Genomic DNA, 25,219 nt, shown 5'->3' on the forward strand with positions numbered 1-25,219 from the left:
TGTGGAGGAAGAAAACCAAATTAATTACTGGTGAATTTTAGTAGGAAAATAGGTGGAGTTAGTTGGGAAGGAAGTCAATACATTCTTACCATACTAAAAAAATAAACTGGCTTCCAAACTCTTACCATATTTCGTAACTAAAACCTATAGCATTTATTCTAACACTCACAAGCAAACATGATTCTGGTTACACTAAACCGGTCTAGGTTTTAAACGATTATGTTTATCAGAAAGCAAAAGGCAAAACCAAGGAGATAATCAATGAGCCTGCAATTCATTTTCATCAATGATATCCAGAACGTAGCTTCATTGTACATTTGAACTCCAATCAAAAGGAAACAGACAAAAAAAAAAAAGCCTTTCAAAAACGCGGTAATTGATATGATATGTATCATCGATTTTGAAACTTGAAGAAACGATTAAGCTAACGGGTTGGTTATTTGATAATTTCACAAGAGAGCCCATTAAATGAGAACGCCCATCTTATTTTAGGCCTATAGATGAGGGAAATGATTGGGCCGTGATTTAAATCGAGCCTTTTTAACACGATTCAACGGTAGAGATCGATGCTTCTTTGTAGATCGGTACGATGTCAACCGTTGGATTAAAAGAAGAGGTTGGCTCCGAATAGCAAATAGTTAAAACGCAAAAAAAACCCTCTCTGCGCCGCCCCCCCCGTCTCTCTTCACTTATCTCCTTCCACTCATCGAAGAACAGTGAACCCTAATCATCAATCCTCAAGGTAAATCCACCACCCTAGTTGCCTCTTTCATGGATTTTACATGAGTTGTGTCGGTGTTTATTTACTGATCTGCAACTTCTGCATATTTTTGATCGAAAAGAGAGTAACCTAATTGATTCCTAGGCTAATCTCAATAGTATCCGTTAGCTCACCCATCTGAATTTAAATTTGTTGGCGCTCTGTTTTGTATTTGATTGATTATGTTCTCATTGATTTCTTGTATAAAATCAAAGCTCTTGTGCCTGGGCGGGTACTTGGTTTTTTTGCCCTATCCGCTACTTGACTAGAGTTTTTAGGTTTGTACTTGTACTTGATTCGATCAAGTACTTAGAGTCTTAGATAGTCAAGTACTTATCTATATTTTAAATATACTTGCAAGTTACTTGGTAATACTTGATACTTGTTTATTTAGTTATATTTACATTTTTAAATAAATGTATCCAAACTTATAAGTACAGTTGGAACAATTACTTTTATTTTTCATATACTTGTTATTCTATTTAATCCGTTCAAGTCATTTGATTTAGTGTGTGTATGTGACTCATTTGAAATAACTACATATTAAATCAAATACCTAAAAGCTAATATACTTTTTTCATTTTTATTACAATAGTAGTAGTAAAACAAGTATTTTAATTGGTAATACATATTTTTAGAACCTATAACAAGTAAAGGGTCGAGTATTAGAAAAAATCATTATACTTGTTACTTGACTTGTACTTGCAAGTAATAAGAGTTGTAGACTTTTTACTTGATTTTTCAAGCCGAGTACGAATCAAGTAGCAAGTATTGACCGAGTAACAAGTATCAATGCCCAGCCCTTGTGATTGTATAATATATAGTTTTAATCGCAATATACAAGGTTATATTGACTCTCATGGTGTATACACAGATGAATCGGGAGAAATTGATGAAGATGGCTAACACTGTCCGTACTGGCGGGAAGGGTACAGTCAGAAGGTAACAAATTTTTCTCTTTCTCCATTTTACTTATGGTTTATGTTTATATGAACCATTTGATCTTTGGCTGTAGGAAGAAGAAGGCTGTGCACAAGACCAATACAACTGATGACAAGAAGCTCCAAAGCACCCTCAAGAGAATTGGAGTTAATTCCATTCCAGCTATTGAAGAAGTTAACATCTTTAAGGATGATGTTGTTATTCAGTTCACCAACCCCAAGGGTAATTATTTCTTGATTTACCATCTTGTTTCTTGTAAAACTTTTTTCATGTTATTGATGATCATTGTGTGTCTCCTACTTAACTACAGTTCAAGCTTCAGTTGCTGCAAACACATGGGTTGTTAGCGGTTCTCCTCAGACCAAAAGTATTCATCTGATCATCTCTATTATCTTCATCTTCGTTTCAGCTTAACCTGATTAATATAAAACTTGCTTTTGTGTAGAATTGGAAGATATCCTTCCTCAGATTCTCAGCCAACTCGGTATGTTTGAATGTGTTTTACCTGTTACATGTTCTTCCCCCAACCAACCCCAAATCAAAGATCCTTAAAATATGTATCTGTTTCAGGACCAGACAACATGGACAATCTGAGGAAGTTAGCAGAGCAGTTTAAGAATCATTCCCCTGTTGAAGGGAATGCCTCAGCAACCATCCAAGAGGATGATGACGATGATGTCCCAGATCTTGTAGCTGGTGAGACATTCGAAGCTGCTGCTGAAGAGAAAGTAGCTGCTGCTGCTTCTTCTTAGAGAAGAAGAGCGAGATCACAGCATATGAAACCGCACTTTGATTATTACATATCTTTTATAAACGTTTGTTCGCTCGATCCGTTTTTGTAGTGTTTCCGACCAGATTGTTCGTTCTCAGATAATTATTTAAGGTTTTTATCCAATTGATTGATGTTCTTAATCCCTTTGCTGAGGTTCTCTATCTCCTTAGATATGGTTTACTCGGAACTTTCATCTCGTTACAGAGATAGCAAGTACGTTACAGTATAGCTCATACAAATCTTTATTATCTCGATTCAAGATAACAATATCTGCTGCATCAAAAAGGGATTTTGCAAGTTTGGTTACCATTTTAAAGTGTGAAAATAATGTGTATGCATGCATTAGATATTCTGAAACACCAGTTAATAACTTAATATACTTATTATGGTTCTTGGGTTGGGTCATGAAGGAGCTGCAAGAGAACATGATGAAACAAACATGCACACAACTCAATCCTAAGGCCTCACACCATGGATCCTTCAAACACAAAAAACAGACACGTATCTGATTACTTCAAAACTTGCAGAACTAGAGATGATCTAGAGTGCTAGTTAATTTTACTACTTTTTGCACCTTAAATTTGCAATGATCTATTCCTTATGAAAGTTTATTTTTGAAAAGGTCCTGGTGGGGAATTTTAAAATATTTATTTTTGATCACTAAGCTAATTTCTATTTTTGAATATATAGTATCAAACTTAATTAATATTATTAATTAAACATTAGTTTAACTTGTATCTCTCTCTCTCTCCTCTGTTTCCTTTGGTCCCTCGTATAACTGACATGAACAACCAACCACGACGCCACGAATCTCCTTTTGATTCCTTCACAAGAAACCTTCACCGCATTGAAGCAGGGAGAAGAAGATGTTCTCGTCCGTTGGTTTCGTCTTCCTCTCCGGAGTTTTCCTCGGAATCGTCGCCATCTTGGCCGCCGAAGCTGCCGGATTGATGTATCTCGTGAACCGATTGAACCGGAAGAGAGGTTCTAAACCCGCCTCTGATCCATCCACCGATGATATCGTCAATCCTCCAGCCGATTTCTCTCTCAACAAACAGGTGATCGATCTCAATTCCTCGATTATCCGTTGAAAATTTTGAAAATGTTGAAGTCTTTAACAATTTCGGACAATTTCTCAAAGTTTGAGATGTTTGGTAATGAATGAATGACAGGGAATGGTTTGGATTCTGGAGGTGGATGAAGGTGTTAAGAACTGGGGAAAGGAGAAGGTACCAAAGGAGCACAAGAAGAAGAGAGATTTCTTGGAGGTTCATCCTCTTCGAAAATTCGCTAGGATCAAAGATCACAAGCTGCTCTTATCAGATGCTGGTTCTGATAGCACTCCGGCGATAGTTTCTTTAAAATGCTGCTCTATTGAGGCTGTTTCTGGCAACCATCTCCCTACAAGAAAATGGTATCAGCTCTTATCTATAACTGTGTAGCAGTTTTGAGTTGTGAGACTTTGGTAGAATCAGGTCCTTGAATATATGAAGCTTCATTGTTCTTGTGGTATCTTATATAGCTGTTTGAATTGTGAAGCTTTGGTAGAATCAGGTTCTTGAATATATGAAGTTTCATTCTTCTTTTTGAATTTCTTAGGGCGAAAAGGTTTCCTATAAAAGTTGAAAGCAAGATATCTTCAGAGTTATACAAGGGAAACAAGGTGTTTTACATCTATCTCGAGACTTCTTGGGAGAAGGAATCGTGGTGTAAAGCTCTTCGTCTTGCTGCTTGCGATTCTCCGGAAAGGTTTATTTGGTACTCTACTAAACTGCAACAAGAGTTTCGCAGCTACGTCACGTCTCTCAATGTTGCGTATCATTCGTTTATGAAACCATCCGCTGGGTTTAGCTTTGAGACGTTTGACAAAGGGAACAGAACTGATGGTGGTGGTTCTTCAAAGGTTCGTTTGTTCTTGAAGAGGTTTTCAAGAAAGCGATCGCATCGGGAAGATAGGAAAAACTCTGTGCGTTCTTACCAAGATTCGCAACATGGAAGTAGCTCAGGGAGGAGCGGTTCTGGAAGGAAGACGGGAGATTATAGCGCTGATGAAGCTGATGTGCCTATCTTTTCACGTTCTGTGAGCCATAGCAGCAGTCAGATCTCTGGGGTTTCAGATGGAGACTCTGAAGAGAAGTTCGACATGGATGAAGGGACGTTGGCGTGGAACTTGCTGATCTCTAGGCTGTTTTTCGATCTCAAACGGAAAACAGGAGTGACGAGCTCAGTGCAAGCACGAATCCAGGTCTGCACTATCCATGATTATGAGATGAATTGATTTCTTTAACCAAACAAAGATGTATCTTTGTGTTTTAAACAGAGAGTGTTATCCAACATGAGGACTCCAAGCTACATAGGCGAGTTAATCTGCTCCGATGTTGACACTGGAAACCTCCCACCTCATATACATGGTACTCGGGTTCTTCCAATGGAGATGAGTGGTGTCTGGGCGTTCGAACTAGATATTGAATACTCTGGTGACGCGATGATTGACGTTGAAACAAGGGTTGATATCCGTGAGGTTGATCTGCAAAAAGGTATAAACGACACAAGGTTGCACCCAAGTTCTGCAGGGGAAGTCTCGTCAAACCCTGTTGGAGGTGTTGAAGATTTTGAAAAGCAATTAGTTCAAAATGGTGGATCCAATAAAACAGGCTAGTTCAATGTTGATTAATGCAGTCAGAGTTCTTGCTAGAGAGTAGGACTGTTCTTACCATTTTTGTTGTTGGTTGTAGATGAATCCAAGGGATCAAAAGGAACGAAGACATCTCCAAATGGTGTATCTAGGTGGAAGTCTATTATTAAAAACATTGCTGAACAAGTTTCCCAGGTTGATTCTCCTTTTCAATGTATTATTTCTTGCTAGTTGGATTTGCTAGATTGTCTCTTGTTTCTTAATTTCAGGTGCCTATCTCTTTGTCAATACGGGTGTCTTCTCTTCGAGGGACACTGAGGGTACACCTGAAGCAGCCTCCTTCTGATCAGTTATGGTTTGGTTTCACGAGCATGCCTGATATAGAATTCGATCTCGCATCTTCTGTTGGGGAACACAAAATCACCAACAGCCATGTTGCTATGTTCTTGATCAACCGGTTTAAGGTACACCTTCCACCTTTAGGGGTCTCTTCTCTTTGAGCTTACAGAATGAGCTAACATTATGATTCTACAGAGTGCAATAAGAGAAACAGTGGTTCTTCCAAACTGCGAAAGCCTAACGATTCCTTGGATGATTGCTGAAAAAGACGACTGGGTTCAACGCAACGCCGCTCCATTCATGTGGATGAATCAAGAAAGCGATCACAATAGCTCACATGCAACAGAAGCGAAATCTAAATCCGACAAGCCACCCACTTGTTCCTCCTCTGTTCACTCCGAGCAAATGCAGAAGACTATAAACGTCACTCAGAAGCCGATTATTCCTGAACCATCTTCCTCCTGTGCTCAGTCTGAACAAGTGCAGGAAGCTGCCAGTGCCATTCAGAAACCGAATACTGAAGCAGAAGCCATGTCTACGCCATTGTCAAGATCATCCACAACCGTTACATTATCAAGTGACAAATCCCGGGAAGAACTGAAAACTCCATTACTGCGACCGAGCAGCAGTGAAAAGCAGTATACAAACTCAAGAGACTGGACCGGAGAGATGACTACTGCTCAGTCACCATCTAGGTCAATACGTTCAAGCGATGAAGATGATTCAAGCGGGAAGAAACTGGGAAGGAGAGCAAGGATGCTGGGTCTTGGGAAGAAAATGGGGGAGAAGTTGGAGGAGAAGAGGCGTCACATGGAGGAAAAGAGTAGACAGATTGTTGAAAAGATGAGAGGACCTTCTTAACATAGAGAAGGAATAAGATTTTTGCAGGTTTCATATACATAAAGCTAATTTATAGAAACAGAGGAAGTTAGGCATTGTTACATGTACAGCTCCTTGAGAGAAAACCATCAATGCCTCCATTTTTTTATCCTTTATTTTTATTTTGATAAATTACAAGAAAACAGGTACTGTTCTGGACTCAATTATACATATAAAAAAACCAAAGAGACAAACAACACAAGCAAAACAGAGATTATTGATACAAAGAGTGAACCTTCAACATGAAGCTTGGTCCGGTCTAGTAATCTTCTGGAGCCAATGGTTGGTGTGTACTGTGGCGAGGAGGTTCGTTAACGTTTGGGATGATCATGTACTCATAGATAAGTGCGGCGAGTGCACCGCCAATGAAGGGCCCAACCCAATAGATCCAATGGTTATGCCATCTCCATCCCACCAATGATGGACCAAAGGCTCTTGCCGGATTCATTGATGCGCCTTCGAATGGTCCTCCTACCAACATGTTTGCCCCAACTATGAGACCGATGGCTAGCGGCGCTATGATCCCAATACTCCCTCTCTTCGGATCGATAACGGTCGAGTAGAAGACATAAACCAAGGCAAACGTAAGTATGATCTCCATCAATAGCCCATGAAGCTCACTCACTCCAGACGCTACATGGAAACCTATTGGTCTCTGCAAGACGGAAACCATATCAAAACTTAGACGATCGTATATATACGTGTAGTAGTAATATAGAGATTGGTTGGAAGTTTTGATACCGAGCCATTAGTGGCAAGCCTCAACAAGAGACAAGCGAGGATAGCACCAAGAAGCTGAGCAATCCAATAGTAGATAGCTCGGATCACTGAGAGCCTGCCTCCTACTAGAGCAGCAAAAGTGACGGCCGGGTTCACGTGACCACCTGAGACATTGATGGCCGCTGAAATAGCGGCAAACAGGGCCAGTGCATGAGCTAACGCCACCAATACTAGCCCTCCCGGCGTGTCTGTCCCCGTGTGAGCCGCCGTGTCCCAATACAACTTGTCTGTCCAATAACGCGTATATAGTTCAAATCACAAATGCATGACGATGCATGGTTCGAACCAAATATTATTATCAAATGAATTATATATTTTTCTTGTTCCTATAGTTTATTTACTTATCAAAACCAAAAAATCTTGTTAAATCCATAGACATTTATACAAATACGTCTCTGAACTTTTGATTAAAACTTTTTCAAGAAAAGATGGCAATAATATTTGGCTCAAAATGTTTTTTTTTTGTCGAATGTTTCATTTTGTACCTAGAGCAAGGATGGAGCCTTCTCCAGCAAAGACGAAAACAAAAGTGGAAAGAAACTCGGCCAAAGTGGCTCTAATGGAGTCCGGATGAGACGCCTCGTCGGCTCTCCCGAATCCGTATGTTCTTCTAGCATATGTTGCCATTTATAAACCTGAGAAGATCAAACCTAGATGGTTGATAAAAGAAGAAAAGGCAAGAAAAGAAGAGTTGAAAAGAGAGAGCGCTTAAAAGAAGCAGCAAAGTGGAAGTAATTTGGAGACAGATGTTATATGAGAGTGTCTGAAGCTTAGCACGTGGATCCTGTTCGTGTCTATCCATTCCTCGACCCTACCTGATCCTCTAGAGTGTATATGTGTTTAAATTATCCATGTTGTGACTATACGTCTATGCATGTCTGACATATGGATAGTCATAGGTCTCTAAATATATTGGATCCGGTTTCTCCTCACTTATTTTGTCTTTTTATTTGAGACAGGTGCATTAGAGCACCCACAATGGTGGACTTGCTCTTGGAGTCCTTAAGATTATTATAGTTTTTTTTTTTTTTTTTTGAATAATTAAGGATTCTACACTATTTTGTGTGTCTAATGGTGTTCCCCTTTTATGAGTTCTTAGAAATCAAAGCGGCAGTTATCCACACAATCAGATCCTCTTGCTCACTCAGCTGAAATGAAACTAACGAAACAAAAAACAAAGAGAATGAGTTCGGTTTGAAGTAGAAATGAATCATATTTACAGAAGAGGTACTTCCGAGGGAACTAACAGAGAGCAACATGAAACAAACTGGAACTAATAATCAGAATCAATCCGCACGAGAGGCACCACCGCTACTCGCAGAAGATCTACGGCCACTATATTTCTGCCAACACAGTTGAGAATACATTAGCAACTTCAACCTCAAGAAGATTACTAATGACAAAAAAAAAGGGTTATTGGAAGAAAACAAAGAAAGGTTACCTGTTTACCGATGCTGAAAGGGATGTACTTGTGCTTGATCATGTGGGAGATTTGGCGTCTCATGGTGAGGAAAAAGAGAACGACCCAGTAGCAAAGCAGAATAGGCCAGAAGACAGGGACATCAAAGACCGAGAAGAACGTCATGAGGAAAGCTATGCAGAAGGCCTTAGTCATGGAGTACCTGAAAAACAGATTCAATCCCATCAAATTAAAGAAACCAAGCTAGGTAATAAATAGCGTAGAGAGTAACCAGAATTTGAACTCGGGGAGACGGCGGATAAAAGGCTTGAACTCATCAGAGCCTCGAGTAGGGAGAGAAGCTCCAGCATCAGAGGAGAGGTCGAGCTCAGGATCAACCGCCACCGTGGCTATGGAACCACCACCGTCACCACCGCCGCCGCTTCCGTCCATTTGCGATTCTTGAAAAACCTAATAGAGATAGAATAAAAATTACATCTTTAGAGAAGGGCTATAAATGAATCATCTCTTAGCTAAACAACCTCACTAAATTGATTTCGAGAGATCAGAGGTTCGAACAACTTACGGAGGAATCTGGATAGTGAATGAGAGCTTCTCTGCTGACCCAAAAGGAGACCTCCTCACTCCTCGACGAAGAAGTGGCAGTTATCCACACAATCAGATCAGATGGAACACAGTGGCAACAAAAGAAAATAGCACAGATCAGATGAACAAACCTCCGAGTCCGTCAGAGAGACCTCACCACCCACATGATCTGAGATTTCGACCCTTGTTTCCGCCATGGGAGATGATGGCGCGAGCGAGGAGAGATTGAGAGAGAGCGAGGGAGGAGAGATAGAGAGAGAAAAAGAGCAGAGTAAGGGGACACGTGTATCAAGGATCGAGTCCTTCGAATCCTTCTCGAAGGATTGATCCTTGGTTAGGTAAGCCAAAATATTATTATTATATTTCATTAATCTTAAGGATTAATGCTAAGGATTTGTTATGGACCACCGTTGTGGACGGTCTTAGAGCATAATTAATGGCCACAGCTCTTAGGCACAAGTTTTTAGGTGTTTTTTTTAAAAAAAAAGCAAAAATAAAAAATCGAACCAATCGTGAATCGCCAACGTATCGATGGAGTCCGCGTATGGTCCAAAGCCCAAACTAAAGTCGCCTCCTACGGGAGAAGCAGAAGGGGCAACTCTTGATTATAAGGTGGGACTTACTTATTTTTAAATATATTTTTTTTAAAGACAACAATAAGAGTTGCTGTTAAAAGTGCTCTTAGGTCGCATGACATTCTTACTGTTTACATGCTTAGTCTGAATATATGGGATTTAGCCAAAAACTCAAATCAAAACCAAGGTTGGATGTTGCAATTGGTTTACAGATACACGTCACGCCAAACATGGCCGGTTCACCTTGGGGGATAAGCAGTGCGACCGTCCCGAACACAAGTCCGTGTGCTCCTTATAATAATAGTTAAAAGGTCCAATTTTCTATAAATCTATATTTTTATATATGAAAAATTTATAAATATAATAAATAAAATTGAAAAAGGACTAAAAATTATTTGATAATATACACAATATTACTGATTAAATTTTAAAATGAATATAAAATTTTGAGGGTAAATTTTTTGTTTAATCCGTTAAGCCGACCCTGATGCCAAAAAGGGGCATTCAATTGGTATTATCCGGTTTAGTACCGGTTCTGTATCTTGCTGCTTTCCTTTTTTCTATTACACACGTGTTTATTTCCCCTATATAATCTCTCGCGCGTGATTAAAGCTTACGCTATTCTCGCGATCCCCTGCTACATTGCTTCCCTAGGGTTTTCGACTTCATCGTCTGACCTTCGATCATAACTGCACCAAACCAATGGTGGCTGCTAGACATGACCGGTCAGTGAATGTTCCTCTCGTGTCTACGTCGCACTCGTTTGCGTCTGAAGACGAAGATCCCATGCTAAAGGTCGTCAGCTTAAGCTCAACTTCAAAGCCTGAGGTTAAAGCCTTGAAGCTAAAACTAATCTCTGAGGTGGATAAAGTTAGGATCGTAATCACACGGTTCGATCCCCAAGGTGGAAACAAGAAGATAGAAACAGTTAAGAAGAGCGGGCATGGAGGTTATACGGTTCATATTTTCAAGAACTGTAACAACTTGCTTAGGAAGTTGATGACGCATAAGTATGGATGGGTGTTCAATGTCCCAGTGGATGCTGAAGGACTTTGCTTGCGTGATTACCACACCATTGTTAAAGAGCCTATGGATTTGGGTACAGTGAAGGCTAAGTTGGGGGAGAGTTTGTATAACTCACCGTTGGATTTCGCTGAAGATGTTAGACTTACTTTTAACAATGCCATCTTGTATAATCCAATAGGGAATGATGTGCATAGTATGGCTAAATTGTTACTGAGTATGTTTGAGGAGAAGTGGGTTTCCATTGAAGTGCAGCTTGATAGTCTTCTTAGGAACGTTAAACCAACTCGTGATAGGAAAATAGCTCCCATTGTAGACCCATTACCAGCTAATGTTGGAGAAGAAGAGGAGGCTAATGTAGATAATAGGGACCTTACGCTGGATGAGAAATGGAGACTCATTGAAGAGCTTCAGGACTTGCCTTGTGACAAATTAGAGACAGTTGTTCAGATTATAAAGAAGAGTAATCCGGAACTCTCTCAACAAGACGATGAGATTGAGCTGGATATTGATTGTCTTGACATCGAAACGCTTTGGGAGTTGTATAGATTTGTGACTGGGTATAAGGAGAGCTTGAGTAATAAAAAAGAGGACCAGGAGTCTGGTTCAGAAAGAGATGCTGAATCTGCTCACAGTATTATCCAAGAACCGGCAATATTTGCTTCTGTAGCTAAATGATATTTGTTTTCAGGTCTTTATGCTCTTATTGATTTTAGCTCATATCATTGTCTCTTCTTTTGCTTTCATAGACCACTTTAGCAACTGGGACAGAAACATCGAGAGTTAATGAATCAGGTAAGGTTTTAGCTCACAGAGGACCTACCATAGTATTTATTCTCACACAAAAAAAAAAGGGATAATGATTATTCAAGTAGTTCTAATAGTTCTAGAAGTGACACATGATCTTGCTCTAGTGGTAAACTTTGAAACTGAGCTGTGTCGTCGGCTCTTTCACCTTATCAGGATCACAGCTCACATCACTTCTCTTCTTGGATCTGCAGATTCTGACAGTGATAGCTCCTCCGGACGTGGATTAGATACTGGCAATTAGGGTTGACAAGTCAAAAAAGTGGTTAGCTTAATTAGAGTCAGAGTATGTTGTTATCCATCTCTTTTAATAGCACAGTTAGAATATTTTTACGTCGATCACTTTTCACGTTCGGATTGTTATCTGTTTTTGGAGTTTTTTTTTTATTTCACAGAAAGAAGCTGAACAAAAATTTTTAGATGTCTTTGTCTCTTGTCATTGATCTAATAAACATATTTGTTCCACTGCGTCTTAATTGGAACAATTGAAAGTTTGATTTTTCCATATTATAACCAGATTGGATCTTGGTATATATACTGTTCAGATAGCCTTATCTACAATAGTTACCACTTAGAATCTTCTGATGCAAGCGGCACATTTGACTCTGAGCTTTTGGTCTCTGGAGCTGTCGCATGTTTCTTAGTATTAATTACATCACAACCCATGTGTGCATCTCCTAACCATATCGCAAGCTGCTCATATTCCTTCTCTCTTCTTGTTTTCGAAGTTAAAGATACATTATTTTTTCAAGATCATGACATATACTTGCTCTTCTAATCCCCTAGCCAAGACGGTGGGAATAAACACATGGAAGAAGCTAAAGGATAATAGTTATTTTTCATTATGGTTTCCATTCTAGTTTGAAAACAACCGATCTTAACTGTACTTTTTGGTTTTTACATATATGTACGAGGAAGATGGACAACAAACGACTTTCTTCTTGAAAGATATTGCTCAAAAGATTTTGACGAAGTTATTAAGAAGGAGAACAAGGGGAAGAATAAAGAAGATCACAACGAGAGAAAGAGAAGGAGTGGCATGAAGAGAGGAGGAAGAGTCGATGCACGAAGAAGATATTATCTTCATAAAGATATTATCTCCATAAGAATATTATCTTCATCGCTCACAAGATGAAATGATCACCAAAGTTTTGCGCTAACTGCAAAAGAAAAAAGAATAGTTACAATATATGTTATTGAAGAAAACATATCTACATGGATTTCATGCTGATCAAAATGATGCACAAAGATCAACTTAAAATTGGAACTTGGAACTCCAGAACCAGCCAATGTTTTTCAGAAATGTGTCATTGATTTTCTTAACTTATCTTTATCATTGGTTCATACGTTGTGCAATCTACTTAAAAGAATGTTGTTGTTCATTGCATTATTGCGTTTAGACCAACATTTATTATATAAAACTACATTATATCATATAAAATATATAATAATTAGTTTGGATTAACCATAAATAATGATACATTTGTATCCACAAATTACCAATAAATTTGGTTCAACCATCAATATTGATATATTTATATCATAAATTGTTAATTTATTAATTTTAGTTATAAATAAAAGTCAAAATTTGAATGGCTATTTTACAAATTATAAAATAAAATTCTTTATTTATTTTAAATATAAAATAAATTAGTAATTTTTTATTTTAGAATTTAAAATAGAGATGAATTTAAACATATTTTATTGTAAGTTAAAAATGGTTAGAAATGCTTTTACAAAGATATGAAAATGAGATGTATGTAACTTTCAATATTTCTCATTGCATCCCCACTTTTTGTGTTCGTTTGATGTACAATGTGCAAGTGATCAATTGACAATACAACAAATGCAGAAGAATTCCCAAGTACACGTTAATGGAGTTAATCAAAAGCTTGTTCTAGAAAGAGCTAGTAGTCAATTTTTTGAGGTTATCCCTGTGTGTGAAACTTGTCAGAACTCAAATTTTCATTTCAATATGTACAAACAAAGCTTGTATTAATTCACAACTTAATCTATCTCATTTAAATGCCGCACAATGCAAATTGTGATGCAACAAGATGGTTCTTGTTACTAGTAAAGTAGAAATATAAATGTAAAGTATGATTTCTTTCCATGGCCAAAGTTATTGTTTCCGGTGTTTATGTTTTTTTTTTTTTTTTTGAGGCTCATGTCATTGTTTCTTCTTTTGCTTTCACAGACCAATCTAGCCCAATCGGACCAAACATTGAGAGTTACTGAATCAGGTAAGGTTCTAGCTCACAAGGTCATGCCATATTCAGATGCAATTACTGTTTATTAATAAAAAGAATACAATGGAATAATGATTATATATTTATATTTAACCAGAAAAGCAATTGGCATGTCATCTCCTGTCCGGCAAGAAAACAAGGTAGTTGGATCAAGTAGTTGTAATAGTTCTAGCAGTGACACATGATCTTGCTTTAGTGGTAAACTTTGAAACTCTGTGTCAGCCCTTTCACCTTATCAGCATCACATCACTCTTTTTTTTTATCAGTAGATTTTGACAGTGACAGCCCCTCAGGATGTGGATCAGATACTGGCGATTAGGGCCGACAAGTCAACAAAGTGGTTAGCTTTAGAGTAAGAGTATGTTGTTATCTATCTCTTTTAATAGCTTAGTTAGATTCTTTCTACGCAGATGATTTTTCCCCGTCTAATTGTTTTCTTTATTAGGATTTTTTACTGTAAAAAAAAAATGAACAATTTTTAGATGTATCTACTAAACATGTTTGTTCCCTGCGTCTTAGTTGGAACAGTTGTTTAGAATAAGATGCAGATAGGATCTTGGTATACATTGTTCAAAGCATTACATGAGCCTTATCATAACAATAGCTCCCACTCAGAATCTTCTGATGCAAATGGCACATTTGACTATGAGCCTTTGGGGTACAGAGATGTTGTCGCATGTTTCTTAGTGTTGATCACATCAAAAACCAATGTATGCATCTCCGGACCATACTGCAAGCTGCTCATATTCCTTCTCTCTTCTTTCTTTTCGAAGTTAAAGCATCCATTATATTTTTTCTGATGATTATGATTAAGAAGAAACCTATTAGGAATCAGTGAATTGGAAAAGCAGTAGTATTCAAATCTTATGACAATATTAAGACCAAGAATATCTTTTCTTCTTCAACAGGATGAACCTATAACCTATGGCCACTTGTGCTGAAACTAGCCATTAGTGTTGAAAACAAATTAAAAGCATCCATTATATCTTTAACATTTAACTAATGTGCTTTTGCCACTAAACTAAAAGAAACTTTGCAAATAACAATATTAAAGACCGGAAGTCCATGTTTTCCTCAGAGCCGGGCCTGGTGATAATTACACGTATTCACGTCATATAACAGCGGCAAAGCGCACCTCACCTCAGCAACTGAACAATGATATGCGACATCACATGTCAACCCTCGACTCATGTATACTGGATCTGATTAAAGAAATGCACCACCTTGTAACTCTAACGAATCGATAACCTTTATAGTTCATATCAAAGACAAACATTAACTTATTCGATATTGTGATGGTCCCAAAGAAAGAAAGAAATATCGGAAATTACAATTTTACCCTTTTAGAGTGAGAAAAAGGGGAAGGCGTTTTTTCTTCTTCTCTCGTTCTTCCATTTTCTAGAGAGAGAGAGAGAGATAGAGATCAATCATCGATCAAAGTGGTTCAATCGATGAAGAAAACTATCTGAATGGAATGTGAATCGATGGATTTGGTTATGGTGATGACGCGATCTTCGACTCGGTGATTAAGATTTGCAAGCTCAGATTCTATTTTTCTCCAAGCTCTGGTTTTTAATCCGGATTATCTACACCAAAAAGGAAAAAAGACATGAACGGTGCCGCTTCCTCCGCTGGTTCTCCTCTAGAGTGGAGATTCTCTCAGGTCTTCGGCGAGCGAACCGCCGGAGAAGAAGTCCAGGAAGGTAATAATTGGCGTAACGCGTTAGAGATTGAGTTTTAGATCCGGAGGTTATTTGAAGACTAGTGATTTGATTTGTGGTTTGGATCTGATTTGGATGATTAGTGAGCTATTGATGAATCTGTGTGACTTGAATTTGTAAAGATTTTCACTGTGAGTAGATTTACTCTTCTTATGTTATGGAGAAGAGAGTATTCGAGCTGCAGTTTATGGTTTTAATGTGTTTTAGCTCTTACAATTTTTGTGATGAATTCTTATGTGACGATTTCTTTCTGCAGTTGACATCATTTCAGCCATTGAGTTTGATAAAAGTGGAGACCATCTTGCAACTGGTGACCGTGGGGGCCGAGTTGTTCTTTTTGAGAGGACTGATACTAAAGATGTGCGTCTTCCTTTCTCTTCTGCCAGATTTACTTCAGTTTTTATTTGAAAAAAATGCGTAATTCACTCTTGTACGATGTTTTTCAGCATGGTGGATCCAGGAGGGATGCTGAGCAGATGGGTTACGCAGCTAAGCATCCTGAGTTTCGATATAAAACAGAGTTTCAGTCTCATGAACCAGAGGTACATTGAAACACGCCACGGGATTCCACTTACGAATTAGTGTGTTGCTACTTGCTACGAAATAATATCGCTCTCCAATCTCTTTCAGTTTGACTATCTCAAGAGTTTGGAAATAGAGGAGAAAATCAACAAAATCAGATGGTGCCAGCCAGCAAATGGTGCATTGTTTCTGCTTTCCACAAATGATAAAACCATCAAATACTGGAAGGTGAGACACCTGGACGGGCTTTTATCTTTATTTCAAAATATATTAGGTGTGACATGTGATAAGGTTCTAGAAACTGTTATGCTTCCAAGACCATTAAGAAGAAAAGATGAAATTTTTTGTTAACCCCTCCACTCATTTTGATCAAACAGGTACAAGAGAAGAAGATCAAGAAAATTTCTGAAATGAATATTGATCCGTCGAAAGCTTTAGGAGACAATCGACCAAGTCCAAGTAGCCCTCCTCAATTACTTGCTAATGGAGTACATGACTACCTCAGCAAGGACTTCTCTTTCCCGCCAGGAGGCATTCCATCTCTGCGTTTGCCTATGGTATTTGTACTCAATGCAATATTTTTTCCCCCTTTTACTGTCAAATGAAGTGAGTTTTAGTTTCAGGATTCTGAAACCTAAAGGCATATAGATATCCAGTATGTCCACTATATTTTTTGGTTATGCCTTTAGCTTTTGTCCAGTAAAAACAGTTGATCCAGTAATATTTTTGATTGCTTTATACTTTGAGAGTGGAAGATGTGGCTGTGTTCATCGTGTTGATGATCCTACTACATGAGTTGTGAAACGTAGGAACTAGTTGGTTTTTCCCGTTTGTCGTAACTAGAGCTCAGTACCAACATAGTATCACGCATTACTCAATCGATACTTTTCTTGGAATAATTGGTTGTTCTGCATGTTTAGGTGACTAGTCAGGAGACCAGCCTCGTGGCCAGGTGCCGAAGAGTGTATGCTCATGCTCATGATTACCATATTAATTCAATCTCAAATAGCAGGTATTTTTTTTTCCTAAGTATTCTCACAAGATATCTCTTAGATCACGTTTATAATGTATTTCTCCATGATTTTGTTCCTTGAAATAATGTATCGTTCCCCTAATTTTTGAAGCGATGGAGAAACCTTCATTTCTGCTGATGATCTGCGAGTAAATCTCTGGAATTTGGAGATCAGCAACCAGAGTTTCAATATTGTTGATGTTAAGCCCACAAACATGGAGGACTTAACTGGTATGCTTTCTTCCCTTACTTTGTTTGAAGTTATATCTGGTATTGTCTTTACATTGTTGTATATGTTAACAACCTCCTCAATTTGGAGTTCTCTTCTTTTCACGTTTACTATTTAAAAACATTATACTACATGGTCTCTGCAGAGGTTATTACATCAGCTGAGTTTCATCCAATCCATTGTAATATGCTCGCATATAGCAGTTCAAAAGGCTCCATCCGTTTGATTGATATGAGGCAATCAGCTCTGTGTGATTCTCACACGAAATTGTAAGTTCTGTTCTCTTCATCTTTTATCGAAAATGTCTTTTTCTGGATATGTTTTAAGTAAGAAGGGGATATAAATAAGTAGTCAATGTCAGAAATGACTAGTAAGTGAAGATTATTAGGCTGAAGACCACTGACGATTGCTTCTTCCTATCACAGGTTTGAAGAACCGGAAGCGCCTGGTTCAAGATCATTTTTCACAGAGATAATTGCCTCGATTTCAGATATTAAATTCTCAAGGGATGGGAGATACATACTTAGTCGCGATTACATGACCCTTAAGGTTGAAATCATCTGAATCCCTTGTGTATAGTTTTTCTGATAGTGGGCCAATATAGGTGTATCATTAAGTATTTTCTGATATCTGCCCTTTCTGACGTTTCAGCTGTGGGACATAAACATGGATTCTGGCCCAGTTGCATCTTACCAGGTTCATGAACATCTGAGACCCAAGGTAAGAGCTTCTTTCTGTAGGCATCTCTCATTTGATGATTATGTCTTGAAAACTAATCACATTGTGTTTTTACCTGGTTGCAGCTATGCGATCTATATGAAAATGACTCCATCTTTGATAAATTTGAGTGTTGTCTCAGTGGCGATGGATTGAGGGTAGCAACAGGCTCTTACAGGTTTGATTGCTTATCTTATGGTCACTTCAGTACTATTCTAGCTTATATAAGAGATGGATAAATTACACAATTTATTATGCGTGAAACCAGCAATCTATTCCGTGTATTTGGAGCGTCTAAAGGAAGTACTGAAGCTGCAACTTTGGAAGCTAGCAAAAACCCCACCAGGTAAATCAGAAAACAGATAACATTGATAGTTAAACACAAGTCATAGAATTATATATTGACTAATTGCAAATCAATGGTTTATACTAGGAGGCAAATCCAGACACCTGCAAGACCTTCCAGATCTATGACCAGTATGATTAGACGAGGTTAGTGGTAGTGGTCACAGTACAACCCATCAAGCTTTTACTGTTATCTTGTGGTGTGAAAAAGTGTTTGGGTGCAGGATCAGAGAGTCCCGGAGCTGAGAATGGGAACGCAAATGATTTTACAAATAAGTTGCTGCATATGGCTTGGCATCCAACAGAGAACTCAATTGCTTGTGCAGCAGCAAACAGCTTGTACATGTACTATGCATGAACTGGAACTGGAACTGGAGATAGAGAGAAGAAAAAAAAATGGAACTAGCTTGCTCCAGTTTAACTTTCCCTTTCTGGCTCTCTATCTTTTCTTTCTTTCTTTCTCTTTTAACTACCAAAGTGATCATGTAACCACAAAAGGTGTAGTAACAGAGTTATGCTATGAACAACACCAAACACTGATCAGTCACTGCGACGCAGGCCATGGAAGAAGCAACAGTATAATCTTTCAGGAGTTAGAAGGTACAAAATGTTGGGGAAGAAAAGAAGAGACCTTGTTGCCGAGGATAATATTTTTTTCAGTTTCGACTCTATTACTCTTTTATTGTCTGTGATTTTCTTAGGATGAGACGATTGGGAGGGTTGTGCTTCAAATTTGTTTATTGATTCTTTTGTCATATCTTTTTTTTTACTTGAACACACCTTATGATCTCTCTATGTCTCCTTTTCAATTATATTTTCAGACACCCTTTTTTGATTTTTTACCAATAAAAAGTAGTTGTATCATCATATCTTCAATTGTAGTAACAATATTATAATTGACTACAATTTCTTTTGCTTTCGGCACTCAGACTCTTATGATGACTGTTTCGCAAGTTAATAGAGCAAAATAAGGGAGTATGAAGACTGAGGTTTTTTACTAATAATTCTTGTGAAAACGCATCTTTAAGTGTATAGGATATAGTATGGAGAATATAGAATTGCCCTTCCTGAAACAGTGCAGGGAGCAAAACATATTGAAGTAAACCATTCAACTAGTTGGTCAAGTGATTAGTTATGTCTATAGGGTCGGTTTTCCACAAACATTTACCTTGGTCCCTAAATTTTCAAAAGCTTATTATACAAAGAATGTATAGTGCCAAAATGTAATTTTTTTTATTATTCATCTTAAAATGGTTATAGTTCACTAAATCTCATGATCAGCTTGGCATGTCTACCATGGATTTTCGTGGTGCTACAGATTTACAACGAAAATATTTCCTTCTTTATATATATTACAGATGGTTGTTATCTAAAGACGTGAGGAGAGAATAAAAGAAGCTTGTTTTGATGCGGATCTTCTGATAACGTCTGATAAAATATGTATATTCTATAGATAGAGAGATATACACACAAACAGTGTTGTGTTGTCATGCTAAGACATGTTTGGTGATCAACTGCAAATTGCTTTCGAGTTTTAGGAAATATTTAATTGATATATTGAAGAAATCAAATTGATGAATATTGAAAGATGTGGCCACCGAAGAAAGCTGATGTTCCTTAACTCCAAGAATATTCCTTTTTTAGATTTGTCACTCAATATTCCTTCCAACTTTCCTCCCCTACTTGCTACGTGCTAGTGCCTTCTGATTCAAATCCCATATATGTATTCCAATCTTTGATATATTGATAAATTCAATGTTTTAAGGTTTAATCCAACCGAGTTACAATATTGTGGTTTAAACTTTATCGATAAAGTATGTGACCTAATCGATATATATAGCCACTACACCCATGCATATACATGCATTTATATTTTTCATCCAAAATCTGGTATCAGTATAAAACAAAATGTTTTGCCCATAAGAAATGTAACGTCTGAAAAATTATGAAAAATTGAAAATTTTCATCAAAACTAATAGTCTAATATACAAGAACAAATGTGACCCCTCAATAGTGAAATATTATCCATAATCATATCCGTACCAAAAAATCCATTTTCTTTTGGTTTTGCCGAAACAATATATTCATAGCATGTACCAAAAAGCTCTTTTTGGTAAAGAATTATTTTTCCCTATAATAAATACAAAATAAAGAAACGGATTAATAGGGGGAATATTCTTTTATCTCATTCCCTTGTCTTCTCAACTGCCTAATCCCACATGATAAAAAAGGAATAAAAGTCAAACTAAATATTAATAAGAGAAAAAGACAAAAATAGCACTAAATCAGGTTTACGTTTCCAAACTAGCACTCAAAGTCAAAAGTCACAAAAATAGCACTTAATGTTTTATCAAAAGTCACAAACTTAGGGTTTAGAGTTAAAGGGTGGGGTTTAGGATTTAGGGTTTAGGGTTTAGGGTTTAGAGTTTAGGGTTTATGGTTTAGATTTTAGGGTTTAGGGTTTAGGGTTTAGGGTTTAGGGTTTAGAGTTTATGGTTTAGGGTTTAGGGTTTAGAGTTTAGGGTTTATGGTTTAGAGTTGAGAAATGAGGTTTTGGAGATAAAATTTCAAATTTTGAAAAATAAAAAAATTAAAAATTTCAAAGGATAAACTTAGAAAGTTGCTATTTTGGTCATTTTAGTTTTTGAGTGCTATTTTTGTGATATAAACTTAGAAATGTGTTATTTTGGAGATTTGCCCTTTTAATAATACCCACAAGATAAAACAAGAGCCGTAAACACCGTTGGATCAGCACACCTAGTCAATGTTTGAGCCAAAATGTTATCAGATCCAACGGTTTACGAAAATAAGAACCACATTCCATACTCTCAAGGTAATATTCCAATAGCATCTTCTTAGAAAATCCCTATTCGCTGATCTCTCTTCTCCACTCTCTTCCACTTGTATATAAATCACATTCATCTTCTTCACATTCCATATTCACACACATACATCTAAAACACTTTGAAACTTTTAAGGTTTTCAACAATATTCTTTTCTTGTACAATGGCTAACAAGAACAACAACATTGTCGTCGTGTTCGATTTCGACAAGACTATCATTGACGTGGATAGCGATAATTGGGTCGTCGATGAACTTGGGTTCACCGAGTTGTTCGACCAGCTTCTTCCGACAATGCCTTGGAACTCTCTCATGGTTTGTTCACTTGATCTCTAGTACTCTAACTAGATCTTCTGTCTGAAATTTAATTAAGCATACCACTAAAGCGATATTTGGTTGTACATAAATAACAGGATAGGATGATGAAGGAGCTTCATGATCATGGTAAAACCATAGAAGAAATCAAACAAGTCTTGAGAAGAATCCCTATTCATCCTCGTGTCATCCCTGCCATCAAATCCGCTCATGCTTTAGGGTATTTAATTAAGTGCAAATCTCCAAAATATCATCTTTCTATTTTTTTATATCACAAAAATAACACTCAAAAACTAAAATGACCAAAATAGCATTTTATCTTTTGAAAATTTTAATTTTTTTATTTTTCAAAATTTGAAATCTTATCCCCAAAACCTCATTTCTCAACTCTAAACCCTAAACTCTGTGCTATTTTTGTGATTTTTTGACCTTGAATGCTAGTTTGAGAACAAAAACTTGATTTAGTGCTATTTTTATTTTTTTCTCTTTAATTAATTTCATAAGTTTAATTTCGTTTTATTAAACTCTGATTAAAGAAATCACATGAACACGTTTTCATTAATACGTTTTGGTAATTTTCCAGGTGCGAGCTGAGAATAGTGAGTGACGCGAACACGTTCTTCATCGAAACGATCGTTGAACATCTCGGGATTAGGAAGTATTTCTCCGAGATTAACACAAACCCTGGACTTGTAGATGAACAAGGAAGGTTAAGAATCTCTCCTTACCACGATTTCAACAAGTCTTCCCATGGTTGCCCTCGTTGCCCTCCTCACATGTGCAAGGTACGTACTCTATACGACTTTAATTACATGCACTAGTAGTTACAAATTAATTACAATTAATATTGCTCTTCTTTCGACCATTATTTCATTAAGGAGAGAATAAACATTAAGTCACTTCCAATTGTCAAATATACTTCCATGAATTTTGGAGAACTTTTTGTATAGAATATGTTATCTTTGATTCTGTTTTATGTATTCTACGATCAGTACATGTCATGTGCTGAATCTTTACGTACCCACTTGTGTTATTTTATACTCTTAAGCCTTAACTTAACTTTTTATTTATTTATAGGGTTTGATAATTGAGAGGATTCAAGCTTCTTTTACCAAAGAAGGAAGTAAGATGAAGATGATTTATCTTGGAGATGGTGCTGGTGATTACTGTCCGAGTCTTAGTCTCAAAGCTGAAGATTACATGATGCCAAGGAAGTATTTCCCGGTTTGGGATTTGATAAGTCAAAACCAGACCTTGGTTAAGGCTATGATTAGAGATTGGACCGATGGTGAAGCTATGGAAAAGATATTAGTGGGAACTGTCAACGAGATTATATTATCAGATGAAGAAGAGGAGAAGGAGAAGATGTTGAGCTCAGCTGATCACTGCAAAATATCTGTTGTTGGGATTGTTCATGAACCTCTGTTGCCTCTTTCTCTCCAAGTTCCTCTACACCTCGTTAAGTGATTGATGAAGACTGAAGAGAACAAAGAATCTTAGATTTTTTGTTTTGTTCATCCAATGTTATTCATGCATCCAGAAAAATGTACGTGTCTGTACCACGTTAATTTTTATTGATGTAATTCCCTTGGAAGCTTAACGGGCCTTACGTCAGAGTCTAAATTAATAGGCTCACTTATTGCAAAAAATCATAATGTAACCCTTTATCCCGTGTCGCTGTGTGATACTCTTTTCCTTTTTTTCTGTTGTTGTTACAAATTCTGGCCCATCGGTCCATCAAAGATCATGGTTCAAATTAAAGCCGGCCTCGCCCCACAAATTTTAAAACGCGAATCATATTTCCCGTAGTTGGTTTAACTGCAGTGGTGCTAGAGTTTGCCATAGTGGATGGTACTTGTGGTGGCATTAGACGATACATATGATATTTGATGTAGTAGTTGAAAACAAGTGCATTTTTAGAATAATTATAAGTTATAACTAGTCAATTATCATACAGTTAAACACAAGTTAACAATATTATATAACTATAAAACATTAAAAACTTATATTACTACAATAAAATAAAAAATCATGAATTCAATATATTCATAATAAAAATTTATGTTTACAGTGCTATTTATTTTCATTTAGTTTGAATTAAAATCAAGATTTAATGATATTTTGTGAATAATAATGTTAGATTTTGAAAATTAGTTTATTAAACTTATATACATTAGTAGCGAGTGAAGAAAAAAATATCGAGAAAATTTTGGTTTAAGCATCTTATAAATATAAAATTCTAATAGATAGGTAATGAATAATAATTAGATAACTCAGCTTTATTTATATATTTCATAGTCACACCACCTAAATTTTAATTTAATTTATATTTTCTATATCTTGATTTTGAATATTTTGTTAATTACCCACTAGTTGCAAGGACAAACTCTTACAAGAGAAAATCTATTTTGAGTTTGAAAAATTCAAACTATATTGAATGATAATTTTTTTTTCTTGATTGCTATTAACTACCAACAATTATAGTTCATCTTGCTATATTAAACCTAACCGGAGTTGGAAATTATCTCAATTATTCACGACTCTCTGTTAACCTACCTAATACATATATAGGCTATTGTCAGTGGTTATAGAGAAAATGGGACGAATACTAATAAGCTATAACGTGGAACATAAAAAACAAACATAATAAACAATGGTTGTTACAAGATTTTAGTGATAACAGATTTGAAAAGCCTAACGCAACTAAACAATCGAACTAATAATGTGAAATATTCTAGCAATTGAATATCATTTTATACTTAGGGAATTAAACGACTGGTTTCATCTTCGTTTTGATACATGTCTTCGGTTTTCCTAACAGCCGCGTGGGACAATACAACCGCAACGCCTGCCACGACGGCCACCGCAATATTGAGCTTTGCGTCGGTTAAGAAAAGTATCAAGAGAGTGAGAACGGACATGGCAATAAGAACGACACGGTGGTCGATCTCGCGGTCGAATACAGTGAGTGGTTCATCACGGAGGAAGTAGAGGAAGAGCCACGCGCCGATTATAGCGAGTAGGATTAGGAGTGACAAGGGATTCGAGACCAGACTGAGGAACACGGAGAAGAGGACAACGATGGTGTAGTTTGTCTGGAAGTAGACGGTGTTCGCTTTGATTCTGGTGATCACGGTGGCTATTTTGCGCGGAAAGTTGAAAGAGCGGAGGTCTAGCATTTGTTTCCATGGACGGCGCGTGGCGAGGCCGGGTCTTACGTTGTGGTGGTCATCGGCTCGTGTGATGTACTCGAGTTTTGGTGCTAGGTCGTTAGCTGACGTTGGATTTGTGCCGTATGTCGTCATTTACTTTTTTTTTTTTCTCTTTTGAAATATGAGAGAGCGATTATCTTTGCTGCAAGTGTGATGTGCTGTGAATGTGAAGATAGAGCTGTATACAACTGAGAGGTTTTATAAAGCCTTAAGCTCCCATAAAGTGAAATATTGAACAGTGATCGTGTATGTATTAGAAAAGTGGAAAATGGGATACGTATAATGCGCTCGAACACACTAAAAAGGAAGTTTTTATCATTGCATTCCTTAATGTTCCTTGAAAATTAACATGTTACTAGGATAAGACATGCGTCTTGCGCAGGGTGAGTTTATTTGTATATATTATCGATAGTTTTTTTATATATTTGATCATTTTATTTATATATATATAATATTTTTTGTTGTTATTATATAATTTTTTTCTGATGGATCAGATCAATTTTTACTAAAAATAATGGAACAAAACTATAATTAATACA

The 25,219-nt window shown here is 37.0% G+C and overlaps 8 protein-coding genes across 11 annotated transcripts; 5 read left to right on the forward strand and 3 right to left on the reverse strand.

The window, feature by feature from the left end:
• Positions 1–607: 607 nt before the first annotated feature.
• LOC125591269 (basic transcription factor 3-like) lies at positions 608–2,618 on the forward strand. The gene is made up of 6 exons (XM_048765168.1): positions 608–742; positions 1,635–1,702; positions 1,776–1,924; positions 2,013–2,069; positions 2,148–2,186; positions 2,273–2,618. Exons 2-6 carry the CDS (start codon positions 1,635–1,637, stop codon positions 2,452–2,454), a joined length of 495 nt encoding a protein of 164 aa, XP_048621125.1. The 5' UTR covers positions 608–742; the 3' UTR covers positions 2,455–2,618.
• Positions 2,619–3,213: 595 nt separating this feature from the next.
• On the forward strand, positions 3,214–6,441 carry LOC125591270. The gene is made up of 7 exons (XM_048765169.1): positions 3,214–3,532; positions 3,647–3,888; positions 4,074–4,719; positions 4,795–5,128; positions 5,210–5,304; positions 5,379–5,573; positions 5,644–6,441. The coding sequence occupies exons 1-7, from the start codon at positions 3,341–3,343 to the stop codon at positions 6,307–6,309; spliced, it is 2,370 nt and encodes a 789-aa protein (XP_048621126.1). The 5' UTR covers positions 3,214–3,340; the 3' UTR covers positions 6,310–6,441.
• On the reverse strand, positions 6,403–7,838 carry LOC125591271 (probable aquaporin TIP3-2). Its single transcript, XM_048765170.1, has 3 exons — positions 7,593–7,838; positions 7,069–7,334; positions 6,403–6,982 (listed from the first exon to the last, which is right to left on the reverse strand). Exons 1-3 carry the CDS (start codon positions 7,732–7,734, stop codon positions 6,587–6,589), a joined length of 804 nt encoding a protein of 267 aa, XP_048621127.1. The 5' UTR covers positions 7,735–7,838; the 3' UTR covers positions 6,403–6,586.
• A 430-nt stretch (positions 7,839–8,268) lies between these two features.
• LOC125591272 (protein RER1B-like) lies at positions 8,269–9,400 on the reverse strand. 2 transcript variants are annotated; one of them, XM_048765171.1, is made up of 4 exons: positions 9,093–9,399; positions 8,799–8,977; positions 8,549–8,729; positions 8,269–8,450 (listed from the first exon to the last, which is right to left on the reverse strand). In XM_048765171.1, exons 2-4 carry the CDS (start codon positions 8,957–8,959, stop codon positions 8,394–8,396), a joined length of 399 nt encoding a protein of 132 aa, XP_048621128.1. In that variant the 5' UTR covers positions 8,960–8,977; positions 9,093–9,399; the 3' UTR covers positions 8,269–8,393. The 2 variants fall into 2 exon arrangements, with proteins under 2 accessions (XP_048621128.1, XP_048621129.1); XM_048765172.1 differs by having other exon boundaries at positions 8,799–9,400.
• Positions 9,401–10,070: 670 nt separating this feature from the next.
• LOC111213738 (transcription factor GTE5, chloroplastic) lies at positions 10,071–14,162 on the forward strand. The gene is made up of 2 exons (XM_022715559.2): positions 10,071–11,505; positions 11,712–14,162. The coding sequence occupies exon 1, from the start codon at positions 10,390–10,392 to the stop codon at positions 11,386–11,388; it is 999 nt and encodes a 332-aa protein (XP_022571280.1). The 5' UTR covers positions 10,071–10,389; the 3' UTR covers positions 11,389–11,505; positions 11,712–14,162.
• A 942-nt stretch (positions 14,163–15,104) lies between these two features.
• Positions 15,105–19,101, forward strand: LOC111213739 (serine/threonine protein phosphatase 2A 55 kDa regulatory subunit B beta isoform). 3 transcript variants are annotated; one of them, XR_007327222.1, is made up of 15 exons: positions 15,105–15,469; positions 15,744–15,847; positions 15,934–16,029; positions 16,118–16,237; positions 16,387–16,569; positions 16,930–17,021; positions 17,134–17,252; positions 17,396–17,519; positions 17,676–17,799; positions 17,902–17,970; positions 18,054–18,145; positions 18,236–18,313; positions 18,401–18,459; positions 18,537–18,816; positions 18,853–19,101. XR_007327222.1 is itself a non-coding variant. In XM_022715560.2 (14 exons), exons 1-14 carry the CDS (start codon positions 15,376–15,378, stop codon positions 18,668–18,670), a joined length of 1,488 nt encoding a protein of 495 aa, XP_022571281.1. In that variant the 5' UTR covers positions 15,105–15,375; the 3' UTR covers positions 18,671–19,101. The 3 variants fall into 3 exon arrangements, 2 of the variants coding, with proteins under 2 accessions (XP_022571281.1, XP_022571282.1); XM_022715560.2 differs by having other exon boundaries at positions 18,537–19,101; XM_022715561.2 differs by having other exon boundaries at positions 15,110–15,469; positions 16,387–16,566; positions 18,537–19,101.
• A 2,129-nt stretch (positions 19,102–21,230) lies between these two features.
• LOC125591273 (inorganic pyrophosphatase 2-like) lies at positions 21,231–23,345 on the forward strand. The gene is made up of 4 exons (XM_048765173.1): positions 21,231–21,468; positions 21,567–21,688; positions 22,052–22,253; positions 22,546–23,345. Exons 1-4 carry the CDS (start codon positions 21,319–21,321, stop codon positions 22,933–22,935), a joined length of 864 nt encoding a protein of 287 aa, XP_048621130.1. The 5' UTR covers positions 21,231–21,318; the 3' UTR covers positions 22,936–23,345.
• Positions 23,346–24,097: 752 nt separating this feature from the next.
• Positions 24,098–24,942, reverse strand: LOC125591274 (PRA1 family protein F1-like). The gene has a single exon (XM_048765174.1). It carries the CDS (start codon positions 24,771–24,773, stop codon positions 24,228–24,230), a length of 546 nt encoding a protein of 181 aa, XP_048621131.1. The 5' UTR covers positions 24,774–24,942; the 3' UTR covers positions 24,098–24,227.
• Positions 24,943–25,219: the final 277 nt, after the last annotated feature.

This window comes from Brassica napus, chromosome C8 (assembly GCF_020379485.1).
Source record: "Brassica napus cultivar Da-Ae chromosome C8, Da-Ae, whole genome shotgun sequence".
NCBI lineage: Eukaryota > Viridiplantae > Streptophyta > Magnoliopsida > Brassicales > Brassicaceae > Brassica > Brassica napus.

Coding starts and splice junctions, on each gene's coding strand:
- LOC125591269 (XM_048765168.1), top strand. CDS start 1,635: ATGAATCGGGAGAAATTGATGAAGATGGCTAACACTGTCCGTACTGGC. Junction 1,703..1,775: donor GGGAAGGGTACAGTCAGAAG/GTAACAAATTTT, acceptor CTTTGGCTGTAG/GAAGAAGAAGGCTGTGCACA. Junction 1,925..2,012: donor TCAGTTCACCAACCCCAAGG/GTAATTATTTCT, acceptor ACTTAACTACAG/TTCAAGCTTCAGTTGCTGCA.
- LOC125591270 (XM_048765169.1), top strand. CDS start 3,341: ATGTTCTCGTCCGTTGGTTTCGTCTTCCTCTCCGGAGTTTTCCTCGGA. Junction 3,889..4,073: donor CATCTCCCTACAAGAAAATG/GTATCAGCTCTT, acceptor TGAATTTCTTAG/GGCGAAAAGGTTTCCTATAA. Junction 5,305..5,378: donor TTGCTGAACAAGTTTCCCAG/GTTGATTCTCCT, acceptor TCTTAATTTCAG/GTGCCTATCTCTTTGTCAAT.
- LOC125591271 (XM_048765170.1), bottom strand. CDS start 7,734: ATGGCAACATATGCTAGAAGAACATACGGATTCGGGAGAGCCGACGAG. Junction 7,335..7,592: donor AGGCTCCATCCTTGCTCTAG/GTACAAAATGAA, acceptor GTTATTGGACAG/ACAAGTTGTATTGGGACACG. Junction 6,983..7,068: donor GGCTTGCCACTAATGGCTCG/GTATCAAAACTT, acceptor TCCGTCTTGCAG/AGACCAATAGGTTTCCATGT.
- LOC125591272 (XM_048765172.1), bottom strand. CDS start 8,959: ATGGACGGAAGCGGCGGCGGTGGTGACGGTGGTGGTTCCATAGCCACG. Junction 8,730..8,798: donor CTCCCCGAGTTCAAATTCTG/GTTACTCTCTAC, acceptor TCTGTTTTTCAG/GTACTCCATGACTAAGGCCT. Junction 8,451..8,548: donor CTTTCAGCATCGGTAAACAG/GTAACCTTTCTT, acceptor CTGTGTTGGCAG/AAATATAGTGGCCGTAGATC.
- LOC111213738 (XM_022715559.2), top strand. CDS start 10,390: ATGGTGGCTGCTAGACATGACCGGTCAGTGAATGTTCCTCTCGTGTCT.
- LOC111213739 (XM_022715560.2), top strand. CDS start 15,376: ATGAACGGTGCCGCTTCCTCCGCTGGTTCTCCTCTAGAGTGGAGATTC. Junction 17,022..17,133: donor AATTCAATCTCAAATAGCAG/GTATTTTTTTTT, acceptor TAATTTTTGAAG/CGATGGAGAAACCTTCATTT. Junction 18,146..18,235: donor GTAGCAACAGGCTCTTACAG/GTTTGATTGCTT, acceptor GCGTGAAACCAG/CAATCTATTCCGTGTATTTG.
- LOC125591273 (XM_048765173.1), top strand. CDS start 21,319: ATGGCTAACAAGAACAACAACATTGTCGTCGTGTTCGATTTCGACAAG. Junction 21,689..22,051: donor AAATCCGCTCATGCTTTAGG/GTATTTAATTAA, acceptor GTAATTTTCCAG/GTGCGAGCTGAGAATAGTGA. Junction 22,254..22,545: donor GCCCTCCTCACATGTGCAAG/GTACGTACTCTA, acceptor ATTTATTTATAG/GGTTTGATAATTGAGAGGAT.
- LOC125591274 (XM_048765174.1), bottom strand. CDS start 24,773: ATGACGACATACGGCACAAATCCAACGTCAGCTAACGACCTAGCACCA.